The sequence below is a fragment of the Meleagris gallopavo genome, chromosome 6 (assembly GCF_000146605.3).
Source record: "Meleagris gallopavo isolate NT-WF06-2002-E0010 breed Aviagen turkey brand Nicholas breeding stock chromosome 6, Turkey_5.1, whole genome shotgun sequence".
NCBI classification, from domain to species: Eukaryota; Metazoa; Chordata; class Aves; order Galliformes; family Phasianidae; genus Meleagris; species Meleagris gallopavo.
In genome coordinates this window covers 29,053,627-29,078,145 of record NC_015016.2, presented here as the reverse complement: position 1 = coordinate 29,078,145, position 24,519 = coordinate 29,053,627, and the positions used below count along the sequence as shown (strand labels likewise).

At 37.8% G+C, this 24,519-nt stretch overlaps 1 protein-coding gene across 4 annotated transcripts in view; it reads right to left on the bottom strand.

Annotated features, from left to right (window-relative positions):
• ITGB8 (integrin subunit beta 8) overlaps positions 1-24,513 on the bottom strand; it is a 50,291-nt gene extending 25,778 nt beyond the window's left edge. For all 4 annotated transcript variants that reach the window (XR_793932.3, XR_793933.3, XM_010712755.3 and 1 more), the window contains exons 1-5: positions 24,507-24,513; positions 10,730-10,815; positions 7,925-8,099; positions 5,416-5,662; positions 3,878-4,043 (exon numbers count right to left, since the gene is read on the bottom strand). Coding sequence is in view for 2 of the 4 variants with exons in the window: in XM_010712755.3 (XP_010711057.1) it covers positions 3,878-4,043; positions 5,416-5,662; positions 7,925-8,093 (582 nt within the window). In the remaining 2 variants the exon portion in view is untranslated. The remainder of the gene's footprint in view (positions 1-3,877; positions 4,044-5,415; positions 5,663-7,924; positions 8,100-10,729; positions 10,816-24,506) is intronic.
• Between the last annotated feature and the right edge of the window lie 6 nt (positions 24,514-24,519).

Here is a 24,519-nt window from a genome sequence, read left to right as displayed (position 1 = left end):
GCAGCCTCTTTTCTCCAGGCTGACAAGCCCAGCTCCCTCAGCCTGTCTTCATAGGGGAGGTGCTCCAGTCTCCTGATCATCTTCATGGCCCTCCTCTGGACCCTCTCCAACAGCTCCCTGTCTTTCTTGTACTGGGGGCTCCACACTTGGACGCAGTACTCCAGATGGGGCCTCACAAGAGCAGAGTAGAGGGGGACAATCACCTCCCTGTCCCTGCTGGCCACCCCTCTTTTGATAGAGCCCAAGATACCATTTGCCTTCTGAGCCGCAAGGGCACACTGCTGGCTCATGTTAAGTTTTTCATCTGTCAAGACCCCAGGTCCTTCTCCACAGGGCTGCTCTCAAGGACCACTCCTTCCAGTCTGTATGGATGCCTGGGATTCCTCCGTGCACTTTGCCGTGTTGAACCTCATCAGGTTCACTATTCTGAAAGTCAGAGATCCACTTACCACTTGCTTTCATTTTTGAAGGAAGATCCCTCAAAATATAAACAAATTATACACTATATACTGGGCATGACTAACAGCTGCCACATTGTTAGTACATAAAAAGATATACATGTAACATCTGTGTAATTTTCTGGGATCCCATAAGCATTACAAACAACAAATACAAATCCAATGTGCTTTTCCGGAATTCAGTGATATGAAACATATAGCAGGGCAAGTTTAGATCTACACTGGGTTGGGTGCTTATTTCCAGAACATTTGTTTCCCTTCAAAGAATGAATGATTGCTTTAAATAAAACTTTGAAGAGAAAGACATGAATCACCTCATTTTCTTTTTCATTCCCCTCTCTATTATTCTATTTTCTTCACTAATTCCATTTTTTCTTCCTTTTGCCTCATTTCTTGCTCCTCCTTCCTACAACTCTGCCTCATCTCTGCCACTTCCCTTAACACAGCCAGATACTGTCCACTTCATCTGACACCTACCTTTAGGACAATCCATGGACTCAGCCAGGCTTCATGATTTATTCTTTCATTTTTTTTTGCTTTGCAGAGAGGGATTTAGCTCTCTTCTCAGACTCATTCTCTGCTAGCTCTCAATGGGAAATGAGTATCTAATAATAGTAGGGGCAGTAAATGCACAGCGGCGTACTGTATTTTCTAGTTTATGTGCTAGCACCAGCCTCACCTACAGAATCCTAGCAGCATGATATTATGATGGTATTAATGGTATTATTTATAAACAGCTTATAAACAGCAATCTTAAAAAATCCCAGTTTTTCCTCCAGCAGTGCAGAATCTCCTTCCTTCTAGCATCCATTACTTCATTTGTCAGCTCAATACTTCTTCCTTCATATGTCTTATGAGCAACCAAAAATTTGAACTTCATGTACTACCCTGATTCTGCTTGCAACAGGGATGTATTGGTTAAAACAATTGCAACAAATTATAAAGTTCTTTTGCAAACAAAAGAAGTGCACATTAATATAAATTATAGTTCATGATTGTAGATATGAATTGCATATTGTTCTCATTTTGATACACAACTAAATTAGTGCAAAAGCCTCCTCATTCTCATTAATCACATAATCATTAAGGTTGGAAAAGACTTCAAAGATCTAGTCCAACTGTCTACCTACTACCAACGCTGCCCAATAAACCATGTATTTTAGTACCACAAGTACCACATCTAAATGTTTCTTGAATATCTACATGGATGGTGATTCACAACCTCCTTGGACAGCTCATTCCAGTCCATGATCATTCTTTCAGAGAAGAAATTTTTCCTAATATCCAACCTGAACCTCCCTGGTGCAACTTGAGGCCATTCCCTCTTGACCTTTTGCTAGTTACCTGAGAGAAGAGGCTGACCTCCCACCTCATCACAACCTCTTTTCAGGTAGTTGTAGAAGGCTATGAGGTAACCTCTGAGCCTCCTCTCCTCCAGACTAAACAATAATAGTTCCCTCAGCCATTCTCCATGAGACATGGAGCTCCAGACCCTTCACAGCTTCATTGCTCTTCTCAGGACGTGTTCCTGGGCATCAGTGCCTTCTTTCGTGGTAAGTATAACACAGCACTCAAAGTGAAGTCTCACCAGAGCTAAATACAGGGGAACAATCACATCCCTGGTGCTACTTCTGATACAAGCCAGGATGCCACTGGCCTTCCTGGTCACTTGGGCACACTGCTGGCTCATGTTCAGCCTAGCATTGACTAACACTTTCTTTTTCCTCTGCAGAGTTTCCCAGCTATTCTGCCCCACGCCTATAGCATTGCCTGGGATTATTGCAGCTAAAGAGCAGGGCCTGGCACTTGATCTTCTATGAACTTCATCCCGTTGGCCTCAGCTCAGTGATCCAGCCTGTTTAGATTCCTCTGAAGACAGACTGACACTCCCTAATAACTTGGTGTCATCTACAAACTTCATAGAATCATAGAATAGCCTGGGTTGAAAAGGACCTCGAGGATCATCTAGTTTTAACCCCCCTGACGTGGGCAGGGTCACCAACCATTAGATCAGGCTGCCCAGAGCCACATCCAGCCTGGTTTTGAATGCCTCCAAGGATGAGGCATCCATAACCTCTCTAGGCAACCTGTTCCAGTGCGTCACCACCGCGTGAAGAACTTCCTTCTAATATCTAACCTAAATCTCCCCGTCTTAGTTTAAAACCATTCCCCCTTGTCCTGTCACTATCAGACCATGCAAACAGTCATTTCCCCTCTTGCTTACATTCTCCCTTCAAGTACTGGAAGTCCACAATGGGGTCTCCCCAGAGCCTTCTCTTCTCCAAGCTAAATAAGTCCAGTTCCCTTAACCTTTCTTCATAGGAGAGGTGCTCCTTAGCCCATGTCTTCATTCTATTTCATTCTATTGCTTTAGGAAGCATGGATAATTCTAAAACTCACAAGTCGTAAGTGTGGAATGTATCCAATGAGAAACACTGCAATTTAAGAAACTTTTCCAGAGCTTCTGAATATTTTTTTTTCTGACAGCTGTGAATACAGCATCTGAGAATAATAACTATTTACCTGTGTTACAGATAATCAAAAACTGAAAATAAAAATGGAACCAAACAATTCATTTTTATCATAATTGGTGTTCCTTTTTGGCCTTGATTCCTTCTACTGCTCCAAAAGAGAATGTGAAAATGGTCAAGATAAAAGAGTTACACTGACATCATCCCAAGAAACAAGAACTGCACTAGAAGCCTGTGGTTTGGCTGGGAGCAGAATTATCAGAAAGAGTTATTCACAGAGCATTAGTAAACCCAAGAATCAGTAAACTTTCAAAATCTCTTTTGCTCTACTTCAAGGAAAAGCATGCAAAAAAGCCTTGAAGAGAAAACAAATCACTGTTATTTAATAGTCTTACAGCTTGGAAACTACTGATGCAAATCTTTTCATCTCTTTCTACATGGGAGAGACGGGGATGCAATTTTATCAATATATATAAGTTAAATTTTTTAGTTCACTTGTATTTTTTCAAATATTAATTCGTTAAAAGGTGAGATAACACCAAAGTGCATATGTTTTCTTTATGTACACAAGCAAACATGTAACTGATTCTTCAGTTTTCAGGTACGTTCTTAAGTAGCAGAAATGCCAAATGGTATGTCTTTCATTGAGAACACAGGAGGTCATCAGTGACTTTTGACAATGATTTTGTAATCGACTGAAAGTAATTCATGTTTCAAGCAAGAAGCAGTTGATTTAATTATCCATTCTGTTTTCTAATTCTATCCTTTCTCAGTTTCATCTGGAAACCAAAATGCATAGCTTGAAAGGAAATAATGAAACAGGAAGAAGAAATCCTACTATTTTCTGGCCTATAATTGACAATTTGAATTCAGTATCACTGAGCATAGTTGTAACATATATATTCATGTCTGAAGTACCATTTCATCTTTTGCTGATACATTCCTTACCTGGCACACAGCTGCTTGGAGCATTGCATCAAAACCCCCTTCAGGTGTATCAATATTCCCAGAAATTTTTTGTTTATTCACTGCATTTCTGAATTCTGCTATGTTGTCAGTCAGGGATAGCACGTGAATATAACCATGAGGTGGCATACAATCTAAATTATAATCGCTGTACAAAATAAAAATAAAACAAAATTTAGCAAAAAGTCTATCACTGTCCACATTTTCCATTTGAAGGAGATGGAAATATTCCCAACGAATCCACACAAAATCCTGTTACTAGTGAAAATGTATAAATGAATATTAAAATAAGTACCTAAAGAGAAAAAATAACTCCACATAACACTAAGTTCAATGGAAACAATTATATACAAAAGGAGAAAGGATTAAGTTTGACATAAGTAAGATAATGCCATAGGACTTTTACAGGTCATTGTTCTGTGACTCATATGCTACAAAAGTATTTACTGCAGAAATGGAAGAGCTGATCTGAGTCAGAGATGCTGAGCAGGTTCCATCTCACCTTTTGCTGCATACAGATTATAACCTACCCTCTCTAGACTCAGTTTGCAGTAAATGAATAGAAACTGGCACTGTAAGTTATAATGCATCTGCAGACATCTACTTTTAGGCAAAATAAATCATGTCCTGGAAGTGATAATTGACTTCTACTTACTATAGTAGACAGTTTCGTTTACTACTTCTAACACTGACATTTTATATCTATCCAGGTAATTTCACCACTAATACTAAATTAAAAAATCATTGCAATAAAAAAAAAAGATGCTCATGGACTTCATGGAAGCATGAATCATGTCTTCCCAGTAAAGATTATAACAAGCAAGAAGATGCAAGCAGTTAATACGTGCTTTACCAAGTATTATGCATTATAAAGATTTTAATTTAATGTGAACAACTGTGTCTTCTGGAACATTTCCAAAGTGATTCCTCACTTTACCTATGTGTTGAATGCAAGGAATAAAGGACATGAAAAAAGAAATTCAAGCCAGAACACCTTTCTCATTTAAAATGGGAGTTTGTTTATACGACAGTGGTGGAATTGAATCAAAGAATTTCTTCTGTTCAATAAATGAAAGGAAGAAACTGCATCGCATCAACAAAAATAGACTTTTGAAGAATAGAGCTAATGAATGCAGAACCATACACCAGAAGAGAAGTCTTTGGTCATAAAGTAGCATTCTTTGTAATGAATCTATGCAACATATATCCGAACTCAATGAGAATATAACAGTTTGCTATAAAATTAAATGAAAAACATATTTAAACAGACTAAAGAAGGCTTGTTTTTATAAAGAAAACATTGCACATTTTTTCTTATACGACAACAAACTTTTTAAAAACCATTCACCAGATATTTCAGAAGTAAACACTGAATAATAATTTTCACTATTTCTTTAGGAACTTTGCTGGAGTCTCCTAGAAGCAGATTCTGGAGAGCTTTTAAAATATATACACATAATGCATATTTGTGTAGTTAAATCAGTTCTCAGTTCTACAGTAAATATCAAAAGATTACATACCTGCATTGGTTATGGATTCTACCTGGGTGAATGCTAATATAGGGTGACACTGTTTTATCCACATAGGATCCAAATCCAAGTCGAAAATCAAGAGAAATATTCTCCATCTTCTTAGATAAAGCAAATCCAACAGAATTTAGTTTCTCTATGTTGTTGTGCATAGAAGCTGAGACATCAACCAAATAGTAAAGATCCACAGGGTACTTCTCCAGAGGATGAACTCTTAATATAAAGCTTGCTTCACTTCCTGATTCAAAGGAAATAAATACATTAAATACAATATACACTCTTAAAAATGTATTATCTTTGCAGCAACCACAGCACAAACTTGTTTGTGTCAGCAAAAAGAAAAACAAGGAAATAAGAAAACCTCCCAAGAGTTGATGAAACCTTGAAGCATAGTTCAAAAATAAGCTGTAAGGGAACTCTTCTTAGAAAACATCTTGCTTTTTTTCTTCTCACAGAAGCATTCCGTTAAAATCTGACTTCTCCCTACTTTCTTCTAAATTTCTGGTTATGCAATCCCTTTTACGTTGAACCGAATAGCAGTTACAACTGAAAAAGGACACAGGCATACAAATTGTGGCCACTCACTTCAGGGCTGACACTTGAAAGAATATTAAAGTATCCTGCAAACAGCCTCTCATGTGTGTATAAAACTGTACATTTCTTGATGAAAGCACAGCCTGAAGTACTCAGGTAAGTTAAATAACAAGCTTAGACCAATTTGTTCCCAAAGACTTGATAAGAAAACTCAGTAGGATCAAATGAAAGTAAACAAAGCAGGTTTTAATATTGAAAAAAAAAAGAAAAAATGGTCGTCTCCTTTTATCTCAAGATATTAAATGTCTATATTTCCTGCAGAATCATTTCATTTGTGAAGTGTGTCAAATTCTATCAAAGATCTGACCCAGAAATGTTAAGCATGCAAAGTACATTTTAAATAGGCTACCTAAATATTTTTTCTTCCAATATTCTTCAAACATAATACAGCCAAATATTTCTAGATGTATCTTTTTTGGGTCTGACATGAAGAAAACAGAATTTCAGTATATTGTAAATTCTGTTTCCTCTTTGCCAATGTAAATGGAACTATTTTTTTTGTAAATGACCAGGTTGCATACAGCAAATACAACTTGTATTTTCTCCCATTCATTATAGTTGGGATTCTTGTAAATAGTGATGAAAAAATGGAATCAAAACAAAACCATCTTTGGTCTGATTACTGTAAAAAATTTATATTTGTCCCACTGTCACTGTATATCAGTGAATTTCCCTAGGGATTAAAATGCAGGCAGAATGTCTATATATCAAATGTTAGTTTTCTGTATTTGTCTCCTTCAAGCAGAAGCTTCAGCACAGTTTATGGAACCCTGAGCTTAGTTTCACTAATGGCAAAATGGTTCATTAAGCCCAAGTTTAGAAAGCAAATTGTTTTCTATGAATCCAGTTGTGTCAAAGGCTTCAGAAATAAATGCAATAGCAGACATTTCTAGAGCTAGCTCAGTTCCCGATACCATGACTCAGCTCAAAGCAGATTATCAATCATGTCTCTGAATGGAGGCTGGAGAAAGGAGAAGAAGTGGTGACATTGCTTTTCCAGTAACTAGAGTTACTTAGTGCTTTATGCTCCTGCAGTTCCTTTCCTTTTCCTTGCAATTAACAGAAAATTACTTATAAAAAAAGACTGATCTTTTACACAATTAAAATCAGCAAGATACAAAAATAATTCAGACTTCTCATATTAACTAAGTATTTTTCTACCAAAAATTGATCAGTTCAGTAGAGGGCAAATAGAGGTATACTAAAAAGACCTAAATCCATAAAAGGACATATAGATTCTGTCAGGGCTAGGTGTCTCATGTGTTTTAAATGAAACATTAAGTTGATCTAATATATAAATGCATACAACCCACTCTGTAATAGAGAATAAATTGTCACTCAGACTCCGAAAAGACTGGAGAAAGCCTCTGGAGAATGAGACTTGTCAGTCATGTATCTTGTTTTCTAAGGTCTTAGAAGGTCTAATATCTAAGTCTTCTTTACAAGTCCAGTTCTCTCTTTCACATTGGCTGTCTTCACAGTTGTTTAGTCAATTCACTTAAGCATAAGCAAATAATAAAGAAGCTTATCAAAATATTAATTTATGAATTAGAAATTTTAGTACAATTTACTTACAGTAAGGAACAGATTTTATACGGATGTAAGGGAAAATTAGGTTTGAAAAGAAAAAGAATCACAAAATCATAACAGAAAACAGAAAAGACTGCCTACGATTCCTTTTCTACTCACTACTTGCATTATTTTCACCTTATGCTGTGTTTCACAGAAACACTTCTTGCTGAAGACTGTACTTGACTATGGGAGCAACAGATTACACATACAGTGTAATGTTATAGCACCATTCTTCAAGACGATGAATCCAGCAATTTCTTTTCAAAATATATTTAAATATTATTGTGCTGTGTTTTAACTGACTATAATATCAGTGTATTAAAGAAAACCCAACCTGGACGCAGTTGGACTGAAACTCTTCCTGGAGTCACTTGTGTATTTGTTTCTTGGTCACTGGGTATTGTAACATGAACTGTGGGACTTTCTACAAAATCCGATTGGCAGCCTCTTTTCAGTAAGTTGAAAACAGTGTCACAGCGTCCCTTCTGTGTTGAGTCAGCCATGAAATCCTATTTTATGAGAGATAAAAAGTACAAAAAATTTGAGCTGAAAAAACCCCAACTGTAGCATCTTCAAAGGAAAGAGAAAAACAAACTAACAGTCTTTGAAACAATAAAACATGCTACTATAATTGCATAAATAAAAGTAGTTCATGGAAACCATATGTTTTAAATAAGAGTAATGTCAAAATATTTAAATTAAATGTTAACCTAATTGCTACAATGACTATTTTTCTATAAAGGACAAAAGTCTTTGTGAGAAGGAAAATCTTGCACAAACAGAACAAGATGACTTTGGAGGAAAAGGAAACTATATACTGTCACTGTAAGTAAAAAAAGTTCTGTGCTATGCTATGAATTAGTTCCACCAAGAAAATGTCATTAGCATGATTTCTAAGCATATTTACTGTCATATTTACTGTCAGTGTAATGTAAAAATTTAAATTATTTAAAAGTAAAAGCTGCAGTAAGTTTTACATTTCTCTAACCTGAATTTGACAATCACAGATTTTTAAACTTTACCCTATAGCCTGCACAGAAGCGAAAAACCAGCTGGACTATATCTCTAGAAAGAGGAATTTATGTACAACAGGACTGAAGAGTTTAAGATGCCACCAATAAGAAAAAAGTCTCTGTAGCTACAGAAAAATGTTTAGTAGTAGGATGATCTCAGAAGCAGTAAAAGGGCAAAGCTGCCAAGATTGTGCCAACATGAACCAGTGCAAAATTCCTTCCTGACCACAAATCTGGTGATTAGCATGATCCTGATCATGCAAGGAATAAAAAAGGCTTGACAAGATCCTTTGTGCTCTTTGAAGCCATTAATCCATTGCAGCCACAGCTGGAGACCAAACAATGGACAATCTCTGATACTTCAGAGGCAGATGGGGAAAATAAACAATCAAAAAATGCATACAGCTCACTCTGTAATAGAGAATAAATTGTCACTCAGACTCTGAAAAGACTGGAGAAAGCCTCTGAAGAATGAGACTTGTCAGTCATGTACCTTGTTTTCTAAGTTCCTACTGTTTTTTGTAGTGTACCTTCTGATACTGTTTTTTCACAACCTTCTTCAACGTACACAACAGAGACTACTCTCTTCATGACTACACCCTTCAAGGTTTACATAAATTTCACAAAGATAGATTTTTAAATATCCAAAGAACTTATTCATTCTCACTGTTATCACTGGAAATGAACAGACACATAACATTTTCTGAAGTTCACTGTGTGGGGATATAAAATCAAAGAATCTTAAGTGCTCTTTATGGCTGCTTTTATTATTATAATATAGGCAGATGAAGCAGCTGCACTAAGCTGAAAACTGGTCCTGTAACTTTACTCTGAAAAACTTCTATCTGAATTAATATTGGTTTTGACATTCCACAAACAAGGATGATGCATAAGTGAACTGACTGTCAAAGCACAATGTAAAGAGGTTTGAGAAACCCCTGCCTCCCATAAAAGCTCTTAAGACTGACGTGAGAAGTGAGGCACAAGAAGCAGAGCAGAAGTCAAACTCATTCAGATCTGAGCATCTGTTTAAAAGAAACCTTCTACAGCCCCATAACAGTAGAAGTCTAAGAAGTACTACTCCATGGTAAACACAGACCTAGGAGGATAAAATTGTGCCTTCTGTAAGTAATGACATCACGTGAAAATAAGGGACTACTCCACGTTGTAAGCCATTGTGCCATGTACGTATGCCCTAGAACTTGTGGACAACAAGTTCTCCCTGCCTCTATTCATCCTTGCTTTATTAACACTTGTTTCAGACTAAGTTAACCATTCTAAAACAATGTGTCTGAGATAAAGTTATGCTAGTGCTTTACGCTCTTTATCTCTACTACGCACTCCCTAGGAATTTATTTGCCTTCTTTGCTAACCTGAAAGGCACAAGAAATGATTTGCATATGACCTTGAAGAGCATACTAGCTTGCAGTACTTAGTGACATTCTTAAAAACTTTGCTCCTCTGAACTGCTTAAATAGTCCAACATTACTTGAAATCACATAAACATGTTGGTTTTTTTTCTCTAACAAAAACAAGCAAAAAAAACCCGAACATATTCTCACAGTTGCCAAAGCAATACCAATTTCAGCTTAATTCATCCTGTCTGAGATTCATCTTCTATTACGAGTCTCAGAACCAATAGTTTCAGATGTCAAAATAGAAAAGCATCACTTTTTCAATTTGCGACAGGGGGCATAAAATATGGTGAAATCAAAGCTAACTACACTCTTGCTAAATTCAGTAGATACGTATATATAGACTTGCTCTGATATATGAGGACTTAATACAAATTACTGATAAGTAATTTTAATTTTGACACCAAAAACTTCTGAACTCTCAAAGTTATTATAAAACCTGCCAAACCTGTCTACAAAGCAGATGGAACACATTAAAAAGTTCTCACTTTATTTAAAATTACTGCAATTTTCCAAATAAAAGATTGTATTTTCTCCTTTGGAAATGAAATATATTTCACATGATTTCTCCAGGTGCTATGTCCAGAGGACGTTTAAAGATTTTCCTGTTATTTCTCACTATAACTTTCACAGTTTAGAAGTCTTTTATCTTCATAAAGATCATGAGCAGCTAAAATGTAAAGTAAAAAATAAGTAAGCAAAATGCCATACCTCTTGAGCACACCATCCACACTCTGGACCCAGAGCAAGACACTTTGTACATGTTACTGCATTTGAAGTGGCACATCTGTTTTCCGCTGCAATGAAATACAAAACCAAACATTTAATGATTTATGAAGGTATGTGGGAATTGTAAAATACCTAATTTCAAACCAAGATTTCAAAAATTGCTTCACCAGATTAAGAGCGATGACAACGTATCCAAACAGAAGTAAAACAGAACAAAAGCAGCCTGCTGAGAGAATATTTACAGCATTTTTGGTATCTACAGTTTAGAACTGTATGTACAGATAGTATAAAATTCATGCTCAAGGCCAAATTTTTAAAATCCTGACATAAAATAACTTTGAAGTGAAAATCTATCTTTGGCACATACTTTGCTGATTTACTGCCCAACGAAACACATTTACCAGGTAGCTTATCTCTTTGTAGACATTTTCATTTTAAGTTATTTACACTTGTCTGAGTTATTCATTATTCACTCTTCACGGAACCCAAAATATTTTCTCACCTTCTATAGTATTTCCCCCCTACATATATTGGAATGAATAGCTCCCCAGAAGAGGCAGATTTCTTCTTTTTTTTCTTTGCAGAAGTCAACACAAACTTATCCAAATGTGTTACAGACTGAAGACATAATTCTGCACTGCCAACAACAAAAAGCTGTGCCTATAGCAGGTCTATGGGTAAAGCCCTTCGTACCCTCTTTACACCTGTGCCTTACAGGTCACTGCTTATGTTACTAGTATTTTTGTGTTTCTGCTATGAAACTCTAGCAGCCAGAACTGAGAAGAGATGTCCTTTTCTTTTGTGTGAGAATTGGCCTGACAACAGCCACAAGGAAGGTGCAGGATATGACCTGTCAGAGCACAGCAGCATGGTGCCACTCCACTGCTCAGTGGCACATTCAGCATGGATTACCATTTGGCTATACAACACAATGGAAACAAAATAAAATGAATTACTACATACTGGAAAGTCTACATCTTTTGATTGATCCACTATGATAAAAGGCAAATCACCACATCAAAGCATTTGGAGAAAAGCTTGTCATCCAAAGTTGTGACCAAGTGCTGTCTCTCAGGTTACTTCTTTCCAACCTGCCACAGTGCAAACCATCTCTCTTTTTAGAGCAGTGAGAGCAACTTCACACAGTGAAAGGCAGCATTAGGATCACATTTACTAAAAATCCTTTTTTTTTAGGTCTTTCTTTAACCAATTTCAGCTATGGATCTAAAGATGATATTCATTACTGAGCTGGCCCTCTGAATAACAGATGATTCAAGGAACTAACCATAGCTTGCACATTATTGCCATCAGCAATGTATGCACCACCATAAGTACTAGCAAGACAGAAAAGCTTAATAAAGCACAATTGCAACATTACACTGATAACAGGCTTGGAGCAATTCCATTGATTTCAAAGGTCAGACTGATATTTCATATAAACTGCTGTTTACAATTTACACCATGAATTCAGCGCAAGAAATGCATGTGAAAGGAAGAAAAAAATAATTATAGATATGATTTAAAAAAAAAAACAACAAGAAAATAAATAAACAAAAGAAAGCAAACAGGAAAGGAATCTAGGAAGGCAGTGGAAAAGAAAAATAAGTTTTAAAAAGAGGTGGGCAGGGATAAATGCAGGAGGGGTTGCTAAGGAGAGAGAAAAAGGCAAGATAAAATCTAAAAGGTTTTTGCTTGTTGTAAAAACAAACACAGCAAGTTTGATTTGGAGGGGTATGCAAAAAAGCTCATTTGGGACTGATGCAAAAAATCTTCTTTGCATGTGTAAGAAAATGGTAACAGTACTGAGCTGGGGTCAGAAAGAACAGAGCTGGAGCCCATGAAAGAGTTACTGCAGCCATGGGGCACAGTGATAGTAGGATCCCAGGTTGGTGCAGACATTCACAGAGCTGTAGAGCCTAACGTTGACCTGCTCCTAGCCACAACTAAGCACAAAAGCCAGGTGAAGAGTTGCTGAACGAGTACAACTAACAGGAATGTAATTGTTCTTGGGTCAGAAGCATCACTTCCATCTTCAGCTGAATGCCAAGTGAAAGAGAAAGGTGGGTTCAGTAGAAGTGACAAGAAAAGGCAGGAACTGCTGATTTGCAGCACAGTGGTGGCTAAAGAGTAAGATGAGGCAGAACAGGGAGATGACGCCATGAACTTTGAGGCTAGCAAGCAAGCAACAGCCACCCTAGGAGAAAAAACTATTCTAATAAACTGTTGACAGAAACAAAGTGAGAGACTACTGTACCTAGCTAAAAAGATGAATAAGACAAATCAACCCCTGGTCATCACAACCAGTAAGCCAAAGTAAACAAAACGGTGAGTTTGACTTAATTAATTCCCTATAATAATTTCTGATCTTAAAACATATAATCCCATTTGCATAATACAGACAATGTACTCTCACAAATTCTCACACTTCTAAAAACTGTTGACGATGTAACAAGACATTCACGTCTTACTGTAATGCGCACACACTATGAAGAGTCTATGACTGGAACAGGTATAGTATTTCCATTAAAAAACAGGCTGAAATATAATTGCCACAGATTTTTTTCGGTGTGGTTTGGTGCTGAATCTTTTTTATCTGTATGAGTTAGGCACTGAATCTATTGAAGTCTGATTTAGTTTATAAATATAGCCTATCTGTTAAAAGATATGATTTCCTTTGTGTCATTCTAAACTGCTAAGTGAGAAGAAAAGATCTCAAAATCCAGTGTGGGTTTTCAGAGTGATCAAGGAAGATGAAATATTTTACCAAATGAGGTACACAGTACTGCTGGATGCAAATCTCTCTGCAGATCACTCTCCAGACTCAAAGCTCCATTTTTGCTACGTGAAGTCATGCACTGGCAATTGACAGGCTTGGTGCCATTGGCTCCAAAAAATGATTTTTTTGGAATAAAGAGAAACTTGAAAAAAGTTTATTAGTGCCTGAGACACATTCTGGCTACATCACTACTATAGTTCCCAAGTATGCAGTCCCTTATAGCCGTAACATTTATGGAAATGCTTTCATTCACCAAATATTTATTATTTGGTTATAAATGTACTCTAAAACCTTAACCGATTCAGTATAAACTTCTCAGTTTATTTTAAAAATCACATGCTAGAGCAAGAAACATTTTTATATGAGTTGGCTTAACAAAGAACTGAGATTTTTCCTGCCACTTCACCAAAAACAGAGTCCAGACAAGACTGAGTTACTGTTCAGCCAAAGCTAAGGGCAAGTTTCTACTGGCTTCACTAGAACTGATGTATGCCAAAAGCTATTTTCAAAAAGGGCCAACCTTTGTGCTGGGAACTGCACAGGCATATGCATATAATAAAAAATGAGTGCTGGAGGTTAACCTGCTCTTTTCTTGCCTCCCCCACATCATTCAACTGTTCTGCAGCTACTAAGCACAGGTAGAACAAGCCTAAACTTCAGCAACAAAAGGGATCAAGACTAGACAAGGATCGTATACGTTATAATCACATCCTGCCTCCATATTATGAAAATAACTTTATCATGATCAGAGCGTTTATCTGAGAGTAGGAATATTAATAATAATAATGTGTTCTAGGGTTGGAGTGAATGCTAAATAGGTTTTCCAACAGCCAGCATGTTTTCATGTACATCCAGGAATTGAGATATTTATTGACATCACTGTAGTTGCACATTTATGCCATTTTTGGAATGTGCACTCTTTGCGTTCTTAAAACAGAAAGCCAAAAAATAACTAGCAGTTTATTCTTCCTGATCATGGTCCTCAGATTGCTGAGCACCACTTAAGGTAAGATACAACATTATCTTGTCTATACATTTTTTACCCTTAAAATCTGCATCCAATCTTGTTCTATGTAAGCAGTCAGCCTGGATGCCCATTTCTTCTGATAATGTGCCTTCAGCAACCAGAACAGAGCCTCGCTTCTGAGAGATGTTGCAGCTCACACAGCATACTGCAACCACCTTCACCTTTCTGCCCTTCCTTGGGAGCTGCACAGGGCAACTCCTACACCGGGCAGTCAGGAGCTGCCCTAGCTAATGTGCAGCTTCTCCATGCACTTTGGCTGAACGCACAGACACAATGAAAAGCATTGTAAAAATGTTAGAGTGGGGATTTTTTTCCATGATTATTGTGTCTGACACTTTCTTACTCAGATTACAAGGAAAAAATGAGAGGCTGTGCTTTAACCGCCAATCCTAAAACCTAATCCTGGAATTAGGGCTTCATCTCCTCTTTTTCCAAGCAAGCAATAAGCAGTCTCTTTGCCCCCGATGTACAATGTTGTGCTTCAAAACCATGCTTTGTCACCACATTTTCCCAAGAAGGTAACAAGGTATTCCTCTGAAAGGAGGTCCTCTCCTTTGTCCAAAGATATTTCAGTTTGAAAATTGTAATCTATTGTGATTCAGAATAAATTCCTAAGATTACTTGAACGAACTTTCCAGACAGTTTTTCTGCTTTCTACTCTCCTGTTTTATTTAAACAAGAACGAAGCTGTACAGATTTGAAAACATTTCACCAGCAAGAGAAGCAGAAAAAGGAGCCCAGATAAAAAAACCTGGGTATATAAGATACATATTTTCTAAGAAGAATAAGGTGAGCAAAAGAAAGGTGCAAAACATGACCTGCATTGTTTGCAGAACCATAGAATCACAGAATCATTAGGTTGGAAAAGACCTCCATGATCACCTAGTCTGACCATCCACCTACCCCACAACCCATGTTTCCTAGAACAACATCTACATTTCTTGAACACCTCCAGGGATGGTCCTGGGCAGCCTGTAGCAGTGCACCACCACTCCTTTGGGGGAGAAATTTTTCCTCATATCCAATATGAACCTCCCCTGGTGCAACTTGAAGTCATTCCTTCTTGGCCTTTTGCTAGATACCTGAAGAGAAGCAGCCAACCCCTACCGATTAAATCCCAAGCCCTGGAAATATACTTCTGTAAACATGGCAAATGAATAAAAACACCTTTCCATTAAACAATTGACCAAACAACAACAACAAAAAAAAAACTCTGCCACTTTGACATTCTTTTTCTACTAGTCATTAAAAAAAAATAATAGTAGCCAAGAGGTACAGTGTTCAGGGTATTCTGAAAAGCAGAATACCCTGAAAGATAAAACCATGATGTAGTTATAAAGATAAGAGATAAAAATGATACGTAAATAAGAAGTATACAAACACATCTAGGCATTGCTAGTGAGCGAATCCTTGTGGCCACTATGGGTTCCCACTCCTTATTCTTCCACATTACCACAAGAACACATTACTCTATGAGCATGAAGGGTTTTACTGGAAGTCACAACAGTAAAGGGCCATCAGAATGTCAAGTAATGCAGCAGTCTGCCTTAGTACACTACAGTTCATGCCTGTGCAACCTGTGCAGAGACAAACCCAAGACCTTCTATCATTTGGGTATCAGCAGAATAAGGCAAAGAGAGATGAGGAAAAAGGAGAGGCCCTTTTCTACAAAGTTACTACACAGCGTTAGGAAAGCTCTGACAGAAAAGGACATGGTTGCAAAGGCTAGGATGTGTAACATTGAAGCCGGATGTTCTGGTGTTGAATGCTGCGTCATGGCACATGGGATGGAGTTTTCCAGCATGTGTGTATGGGGTGTGCACACTTCCAGAATTAGGGAATGAGGCAAGGCTTCAAGGAGATACTACTTACACCTCCCTGTGCCTACAAGCATCTTCCTTAGCCTCATCTCTCTGGGAGATTCAGTGATGTGAATATTGCACAACATTCAAAAGAAAACTTTGAGAACAGAAACCTCATACAGATTCAAACCGACTCTAGTTTTTGAGAGTAATGCATAGATGTCATAGAGAATTTCTTCTTTTTGTCAGAAAGCTGCACATAGTGTTTCAGAAAAGGTGCTACAAAAATAGTTGCTGGTGTAGCAGTTGGGGCTCACAAACACATCAAATTGCAGCCTCAAATATGACCTTGTATGTGAGAGACTGCTACTGAGTACTCCAGATCAACTTTGTTCCCAAGCCACAATACAAAATGAAAACAAGGACTGTAACCTTGAAATTTTTCATAACACACAATTTTTGTTTCTTATCCAATTCTACTTGCAGCCTCTCCTTTCCATGAAACTTCCTGCTTTTATAGGAGATGGTTAAATTTTGTTGATGCAACCCATGACTGCAAACAATGAGTCAAAGACTATTTAGTTTCCAAAGCCAATCTCTTCTGTCTCTGGCAAGCAAAAACACAGGGCAATTTACTCTGATTATACCATTAGAACTTGTTTCCAACAGCCATTAGCTTTTATGGCACAGGTTTGATAGCCCTGTTTGCACAGTTTTGCACCGTTTTGCAGAAGTAAAAATACAAAGCATATGGAGGCAGAAGGTTTAATTCTTTTTTCTTTTTTCTTTTTTTTTTAATTAAATCCTTTGATTTAAAGGGAACTTCAGGATGTGTGGAGCTGTGTTAATTCCCCTGTTTTCAAGGATAGAACATGGACATGGGAATCATTATACTCTCGTCATTTCCAGATGCTAGGATCTCCCTAGGAGTTGGCCAGCTTGGACACAGCCATGCTGCTCTCACAAAGCCTAAAATTGCTGCTGCTAGACCTCAGGGCTGATTGCACTGCTTCTGTCTTAGCAAGCATGACTGGCAAGTAGCTCATCAGCAACATAGAATAGCTCAGAGCTGTTTCTTCACAAGGACCATCATCTCAGACCATCCGATCCACTGGTTCTTAGTCTGCAGCAATGCAAATAACTCACTCTGCTGAGTTGTTATGTGTATACATTATAGACTGGGACAAATATATACTCAAATATATACTCAAAGCTGAATATCCAGAGGAACCAGACTCTCAAGAACAAAATGATAACCGAATTATGCTTTATAGAAGTTTGTCCTAAAACAAAACAAAAGCCTCAATTCACTATGTGCTTGCATATAAACCCAAATAACTGTGTATATTAGTATAAAAAGAAGACAAGCCAAGGTTAAAAGAAAACACTGAGCATGAATGAGATTGCACTCAGAATTAGAAAACCTCAAGAACATGAAATTGAAGACTGGTATCAAGGAATGTAACCTCTCTTGTGGACACATAGTGTGTGATGCCCATCTTCTGGAGCAAGATATATTCAGTAGGGGTATTAAAAAATGTTATTGCCTTCAGGAATAAAATGTGTTAGCTCTTTGTTATTTCAGTAATTTGCTTTTCAATAGTTTTGAATCTTCAAACGTAGTCATTGAACATGAGAACAATGGAATGTGGTAAAAGCTTTCTGGGATTTTCTTTTAAATTATTTTTGTTACTTTCATTCTCTTTAAATGCAGAAACCATTGTCTTATTTCAAATAACTGTGATAACACAGCACAAGACAGTCAAGCTACAGTTTGATGATTAACAGCTGAAGCATGAGTCCTTCAGACAAGTTAAACTGCAGTGTTTTTCTGAATATAAACAGAAAAACTAGAGGAACACAAAAATCTTTTAAATGAATAATGAGAAACTAACTTTCTGAAACAAAAGACACACATGCTGTTCACAAACATTTAAAAAAAAAAGAAGAAGAAGAAGAAGAAGAAAAAATAGAAAAAAGCAATCACACCTGTCTAGAAGCAGGCAGTGCCCAACCCTCATTTTAGGTTTACATAATAAGCCTTTTAGGTTCTTATAATTTGTAGGTAAAGACTACATAAAACATGACTGCAGGCTGTAAAATGTGCAGACTTGCATACTAACTCTAACTACTGGTGAAATACACTGCTTGATTGCAAGCTTCTGCTTGTGGTTCTGCAAGTAAGTACTCACATATGTGAATGCCTTGCAGGTGCAGTTTAAATGCTCTGTAAGGGACAGCCTTCAAACATGCAGCTTTGAGATTTCAAACAGGTAGTTATTTATTTCATGCTCTGAACTCACATCACAACAGTTTTGACAGCAAAATACAAATCAAAGTTTTGCTTAGATTGGAAGAGCTTGCTTGCTTAAGTCACTAGTTTTATTTAGATCATTTTACACCATTCATGCCAGAACGAAAGTTGCCTCAAGTTTTTTATTTCCTGGGAGTCCTGTATGTACAAGGAGATGGGAATCTTGCTCCATTTAACTTCCAGATATCCAGCAAGAACATCCCATCCCAAAGAGACAAGTTGTCTTCAGCACAGAACTAACCTGTCACCCTGTGGAGATGAAGTGGACATAAAAATCATATTCTTAATTACAGTACAGCAGGAGGAATTCACTATGCCTCACTCACTTGAACACTGAGAAGGAAGGGAATTTGTTTTGGAAACAGGAGTCACTGGTTTATCCAGATTTGGATGACTTTAGAGATGCCACTATACATCATGCAGCTCTATTCATAACACAGCTACAACAACAGCAAAATACCAAAAATTCTGAAGTTCTTAAGATTGGAACTCAATAACATAGTGTTGTTAACAATATCCAAGCCATTGGGCAGAGAAGAGCTCTTATGAAAAATAAAAATCCAGCACCCCAGAGCATTATTCCACCTGCCTGAAGCTACAGAATTTTCCTCCTCTGATAATTATAGTTTAAATCCATCTCTTCATCTCTTTTGGTAATTATAAATACTTCAGACTCATAACTGTCATCACAGTTAATAGCAGGCTGAAATTACTACAGGCATATGACAGTGAAGTCATGGGAAGCATAGAAACATATGAAGAAAAGGAGTCAATTACCATCTTTGCAAACTTCTGAGTTTAGGAAAACACAGACTCAGTGAGAAGTTGCCTTTTTAGCAGCTTTCTAACGCTATAAATTCATATAATCTTGAAACACATTTTGCTAAAGGGGTTATTCTTGTTTTGCCGCCAGAACAAGAAGGAATCCTGAATGGCTGGCAAGAGGCTGACTCTTCTTGAAGAAAGGTTCCATTACAGTGAACAGTGAACTAATTCATTCCTTCCCAAAAACTAAATAGCCTGAGTCCATTTATGTAAGCCACACACTACATATATATATGTATATATATATATATATGTTATTCCTTAATGATTTTCAAGTAGCTGGAGAAGAATAACAGACACCTCCTATTTTATCCATCAAAAATTATGTCTATTTAAGCAGATCAAAAAGAAGTATTACATCTTTTCCACTGGTTTGACAGAAGTCAGCAATTAGTTATGGAGTTTTAAATCAGACTTTGTTGAAAAGATGGACATAACTACAAGCACAGAGGCCTTCAGAATTTGACTTAAAAGTGCATTAACAGAAAGGAATTGATGTTCTCTAAAATTTTGTTTTCAGTACATTCAACTTGAGAAACTATCTTTATACCAAAATGTCTGTACTACCACCTACGGAGGAAGTAGAGATTCGCATACATAATTCTTGAAAATATAACAATTTCAGTGCCATTAAAGTATTTTAAGAACACTGAGCACAATGAAAACAAAGACATTCTGTCTTTCCTTCCTGACAGAGCTCAATAAATCAATGAGACACACCTATCCCAATACTGAAAAAACCTTGTTTTTACTGTAGGTTTTTTTAGATGCGTATTGGTCATAATAAAAGCAGCTCATGTATATAGCAAATATCTTATTTGTTTAACAAAGTTAGTGTTTCTTACTGTGGATCTGTTGCAAAGATATGAAATCTCTGGCTTTTACTAAGAATTCAATGCAATTTATGCAATTTATAAATATGGTATCTTACAACTTCTACTGTAGAGTAGCAATACTAATTATCCTAACTCCAATACCCGATTAACATGTACATCTCATTGGTTGTTTTGTTCTGTTTTGTTTTTTTTTCCTTTCCCAGTTTTGAAGTTGTCTTAGCTACACTAACACAATTGATGTGGTTTTGTCTTCAGGAGTCATTCATGTGAAAAGTTCCTTGATGTTCTTATTTTATGACTAAGTTATTTCCAGGAACTTGAAAATTCTACTTGCAGTGACTGAAGCATATGGTGAAGCACCATGTTTTTACGTCCTGTTTATGTACACTGAACATATAAACAGATGAGATTTCCTTAGATTTCCATAAAGCTTACATTCTAACTTCCTATTGATGCTCTGAAGAGATAAATGAAACTCAAATTGTACTTTAATGGAAAATCAAATTTATTCATCCAGGCCTCTTGATTAATGAAGTGTAATTCCTACCTGCTCTGGAGTTATTGCAGCTCCAGCCCTTGAAAACTCAGGGACAAAAGAAGTTACTGCCTCTTCAAATTGCTATGAACAATATTCCTGCTGCATGCAGACTTCAAGCTGCCTTCCCTACTTCCTTCAGCAGTAATGTGTCCACAATAACCCAAGCTGCCTGGTGCACCAAGAGTATACTTGTCGCTCCTCTAGTAAACTTAGTAAACTGTCCATCTCCTTTCTTTTCCCACAATCACACCATCTCAAGAATCTGTAGCACAGAAACACTTCAAATGCTATATGTGCATCATTTCATTCAACTTGCAAAAAAACATGAAATAACTACTGAATAAAAACCCCAAAGAAATATATGAAACTGCAACAAGTGGTGAGAACTGTGCAAACTACAAAGTAAATTTATGCATACCACTGGCATAATATGTTGCTTTGGCAACACGCAGGTAAGTAAACCTCCTCTTTGCTATTCATCAGAAGTGCAATCTACTGCCAAAAATGATCTTATAGCCTTAAGGTGCAAATCACCCACACAGGCTCAGGAAATTTAAAATGGGTTTTCTCTTCTACTTGGATTGCTTTAAGACTTAGGAAAAGCAGAACTGTCTCAATGCTGAGTACCCCATACAATACAGCTTTCACTGAGCCCCTAAATAGAAATGGGCACAGGATAGAAATCAACAGACAGACAGACATACCATTTATTTCAGATTTTTTGTTTGTTGTTTGCTTTGGTGTGGGTGGGTGTGTGTGTGGGGGGGCACTTCCTGACCACCTCCTCAGAAACAGTTCTTTCATGTGTGGTTTGAATGGCTTTTTCCATTGAGAAGTGACACAGTAATGATTTATGAAATTTTGTAACTAGAACATGAGAATCTGATGTGTCAAGGCTGGCAAACTACCAAAGAGCCAGACGAGAGAACAGTAATGGATTATATTTGGCATCAGAAGTCATGCTATTTGGATAAATCAATTAACAGTTGTCCCACTATCATCTCCTGCTTTCCCCAAAACCCCAAAACTTTATATTATCTTCCAAAAGATAATATAAAGAAGACTGAAAATGCCAACTTTCAAAATGTCAAGAGATTGGTCAACCATGGCTGCGCAAAAGAATTGTCATGTGACTGTTCTCCAGTTCTTTAAGCGAGGATAAAGATAAAGATCGGCATGCCATCCAATCTCTGAGCACACATCACATGTAAACTCTGCTTACTTGAATTTCATGGAGGAATGACAAACCCAGACAGTTTTAAAAGCATCAAGCACCTTAGCATTCAAGTTTTAATGTAAAAACTGTTTTTTTTTTTTTTTGAGACAATGCTGAGATTTTAACCAATGTCCTCTGTTAACCTGGACTGATCAATCATTCTACAGCATTTTAGCCCTATACACTCTATACGGTAATATAGAAGATGCATGAGGTTAGCTTCTGAAAGAGCCAAGCGAGCAGACTCTGTCTGCACGTAAGTGGAGTAGTTATACAACTGATTAACACAATGCACACACGTGCTCTTGCTGTAGAATTCAGCTTCTGTTCACTTCGCTGATTTAGTTCTTCAGGAGCTCGTCAGCTTTTTTGTGTCCCATCATAAATATGAGATCTGTGTAAATTGCTATAACACAAATTTAATTTTGAATTAGTTCCATTCTTATGTCAGGTACTTGTTTTAGTTGGCTTAGTGAACTGTAAATTCCCTTTGGTAAGACTTAGTGAACAAGGGACCCTTTGTTGAAGGGAACTACACTAACCTTTTATCTGAGCTTACAGAACCTTTAATTTGGGACATGCGACTTTATAGTGTTGGGAGATTTCCTTCTGCACTCCTCTTAGCTGCAAGCTGGGGATCACACTCTGTCTTTACTTACACCCAAGCAGTAACTCACATCTCAAACTCTACTTTGAGAACAAATACTTCAGGTATCATAAAACTGTACATTTTTCAACTAGAAGAGCAAGAAATGCTTCAACAAGAATGAATACATTTCAGTCCCATGAATGTTTCATATTCATTCCAGTTCCTCTTAGAACTGGAGATTCAGTGCAAGAAATTCTGCCAAATGTGCACATAAATAATCTGAACTCTCTGATGGCACGGGAACAGTGTGATGCTCTTCTCCATGCCCAGTGCTGTCAAGGCAGAAGCACGGAGGAGTGGCTGCTTCAACAAAGCTACGCTGCCAAATAGCTGTACATGGAGCTGCTGCCCAGCGCTTTGCTAACTGCAGACTGCAGAAGTTCAAGGAATTCAGGTGGTGCTGCGCTGGTGCAGAGAGCTAACGCAGCCAAAAGTAAAATAGACAGACAAGAAAATAAAATAAATAGTAACAATAAGCCTCCAAACTTCCACCATTTATATACTTGAGGAAAAACAAAACACTTTGGTTAAACTATAAAGTGATTATGTGTGAAAGGAAGAATTCAGTGTGACTTTCAGCTTTCATGAATTAGCAGAAGTTTCAAACACAGAGGAAGAGAGCAAGATCTATCAGAGCAGCAGACTGCCGGACTGGTAGCTGTTGTCACAATAAACATGTAGCCCACAACTTACCACCCATGTTCATTTTCACTGTCAAGCACAACAAAGGAAGCAAGCATCTTGTGGAGCAAAAGCCCCACGCACAGTCTTCACCTATGTCATGCTGTTCTTATGCCTTATTTGCATTGCTGTGCACCCAGGAGCAAGCACACCACTGCACTAAGGCAAAGAGCTCTCCTCTCCATAAAGTTTCAATTAGTTTTTAAACTCAGTTACACTGCATAGAAAAGAATCTGGAATACTGGATGAAGCTGTCATGTTTCATAAGACATTTAATAATATTATATTTATTTTTCCTATTGACATTTAGTTTGGTTTTGAGCTCAAACTACGAAGCCAAAAGAGCAAAATAAATTATTCTGTGAAACTTAACAAATTATTCCATTGTTTTTAAAAGCACTGGGCAAATCCCACTGAATTAGGCATGAATTTGTCACATATGTAGGGAGGAACTTAAGACTAATGCATTGTTCCCGTTACAAATCTTATTTTTAAAGGTTTCAAGTTAATGTTTTAAATTAACTCCAGGCTTAAGCACAGAATATGCATTTACTCCACAACGGGAAAGGAAAGAAAGGGAAGGTGGTTGTCAACTTGATCTGCCTCTCAGTCCCTGCCGGTGAAGCCGCATCGTTGAAGAAGCACCAGACTAACCTGAGAGTTTTCTGACATAGGAGGTGCATCTGCACAAACTCCTCGGCCTAACTTGACAGCAGAGCTTCAAGCAGCCCTCCCGCAACTCGAAGCGTCCCCCACTCTTACCTGAGCCTCCACGGCCCGCGGAACCGCTGGTGCCAGCGGACTGTCAGCGCGCACCGACTGGAGCAGGTAGAGGAAAACAGTCTCCCTGAACTCCATGCCCATTTTTCAGCTCCCGCTGTCAAACCGAGCGCTTAACCGCACCACCCACCCGCCCCGGGACCGCTGCCGGGCCACGCCGGCAGCTCCCGCAGCGAGCAGCGGCCGCTCCGATCCGCCCCTAGTATCGCCGTAGGTACCCACCGCCCCACCTGCCCGCGGCCGCCCGACCATCCCCTCTGCCCCACAGCGTCCGTCCTGCTCGGGCAGGGCACGGAGAGCAGCTCGGCAACTTACGGCGCTGGCAGAG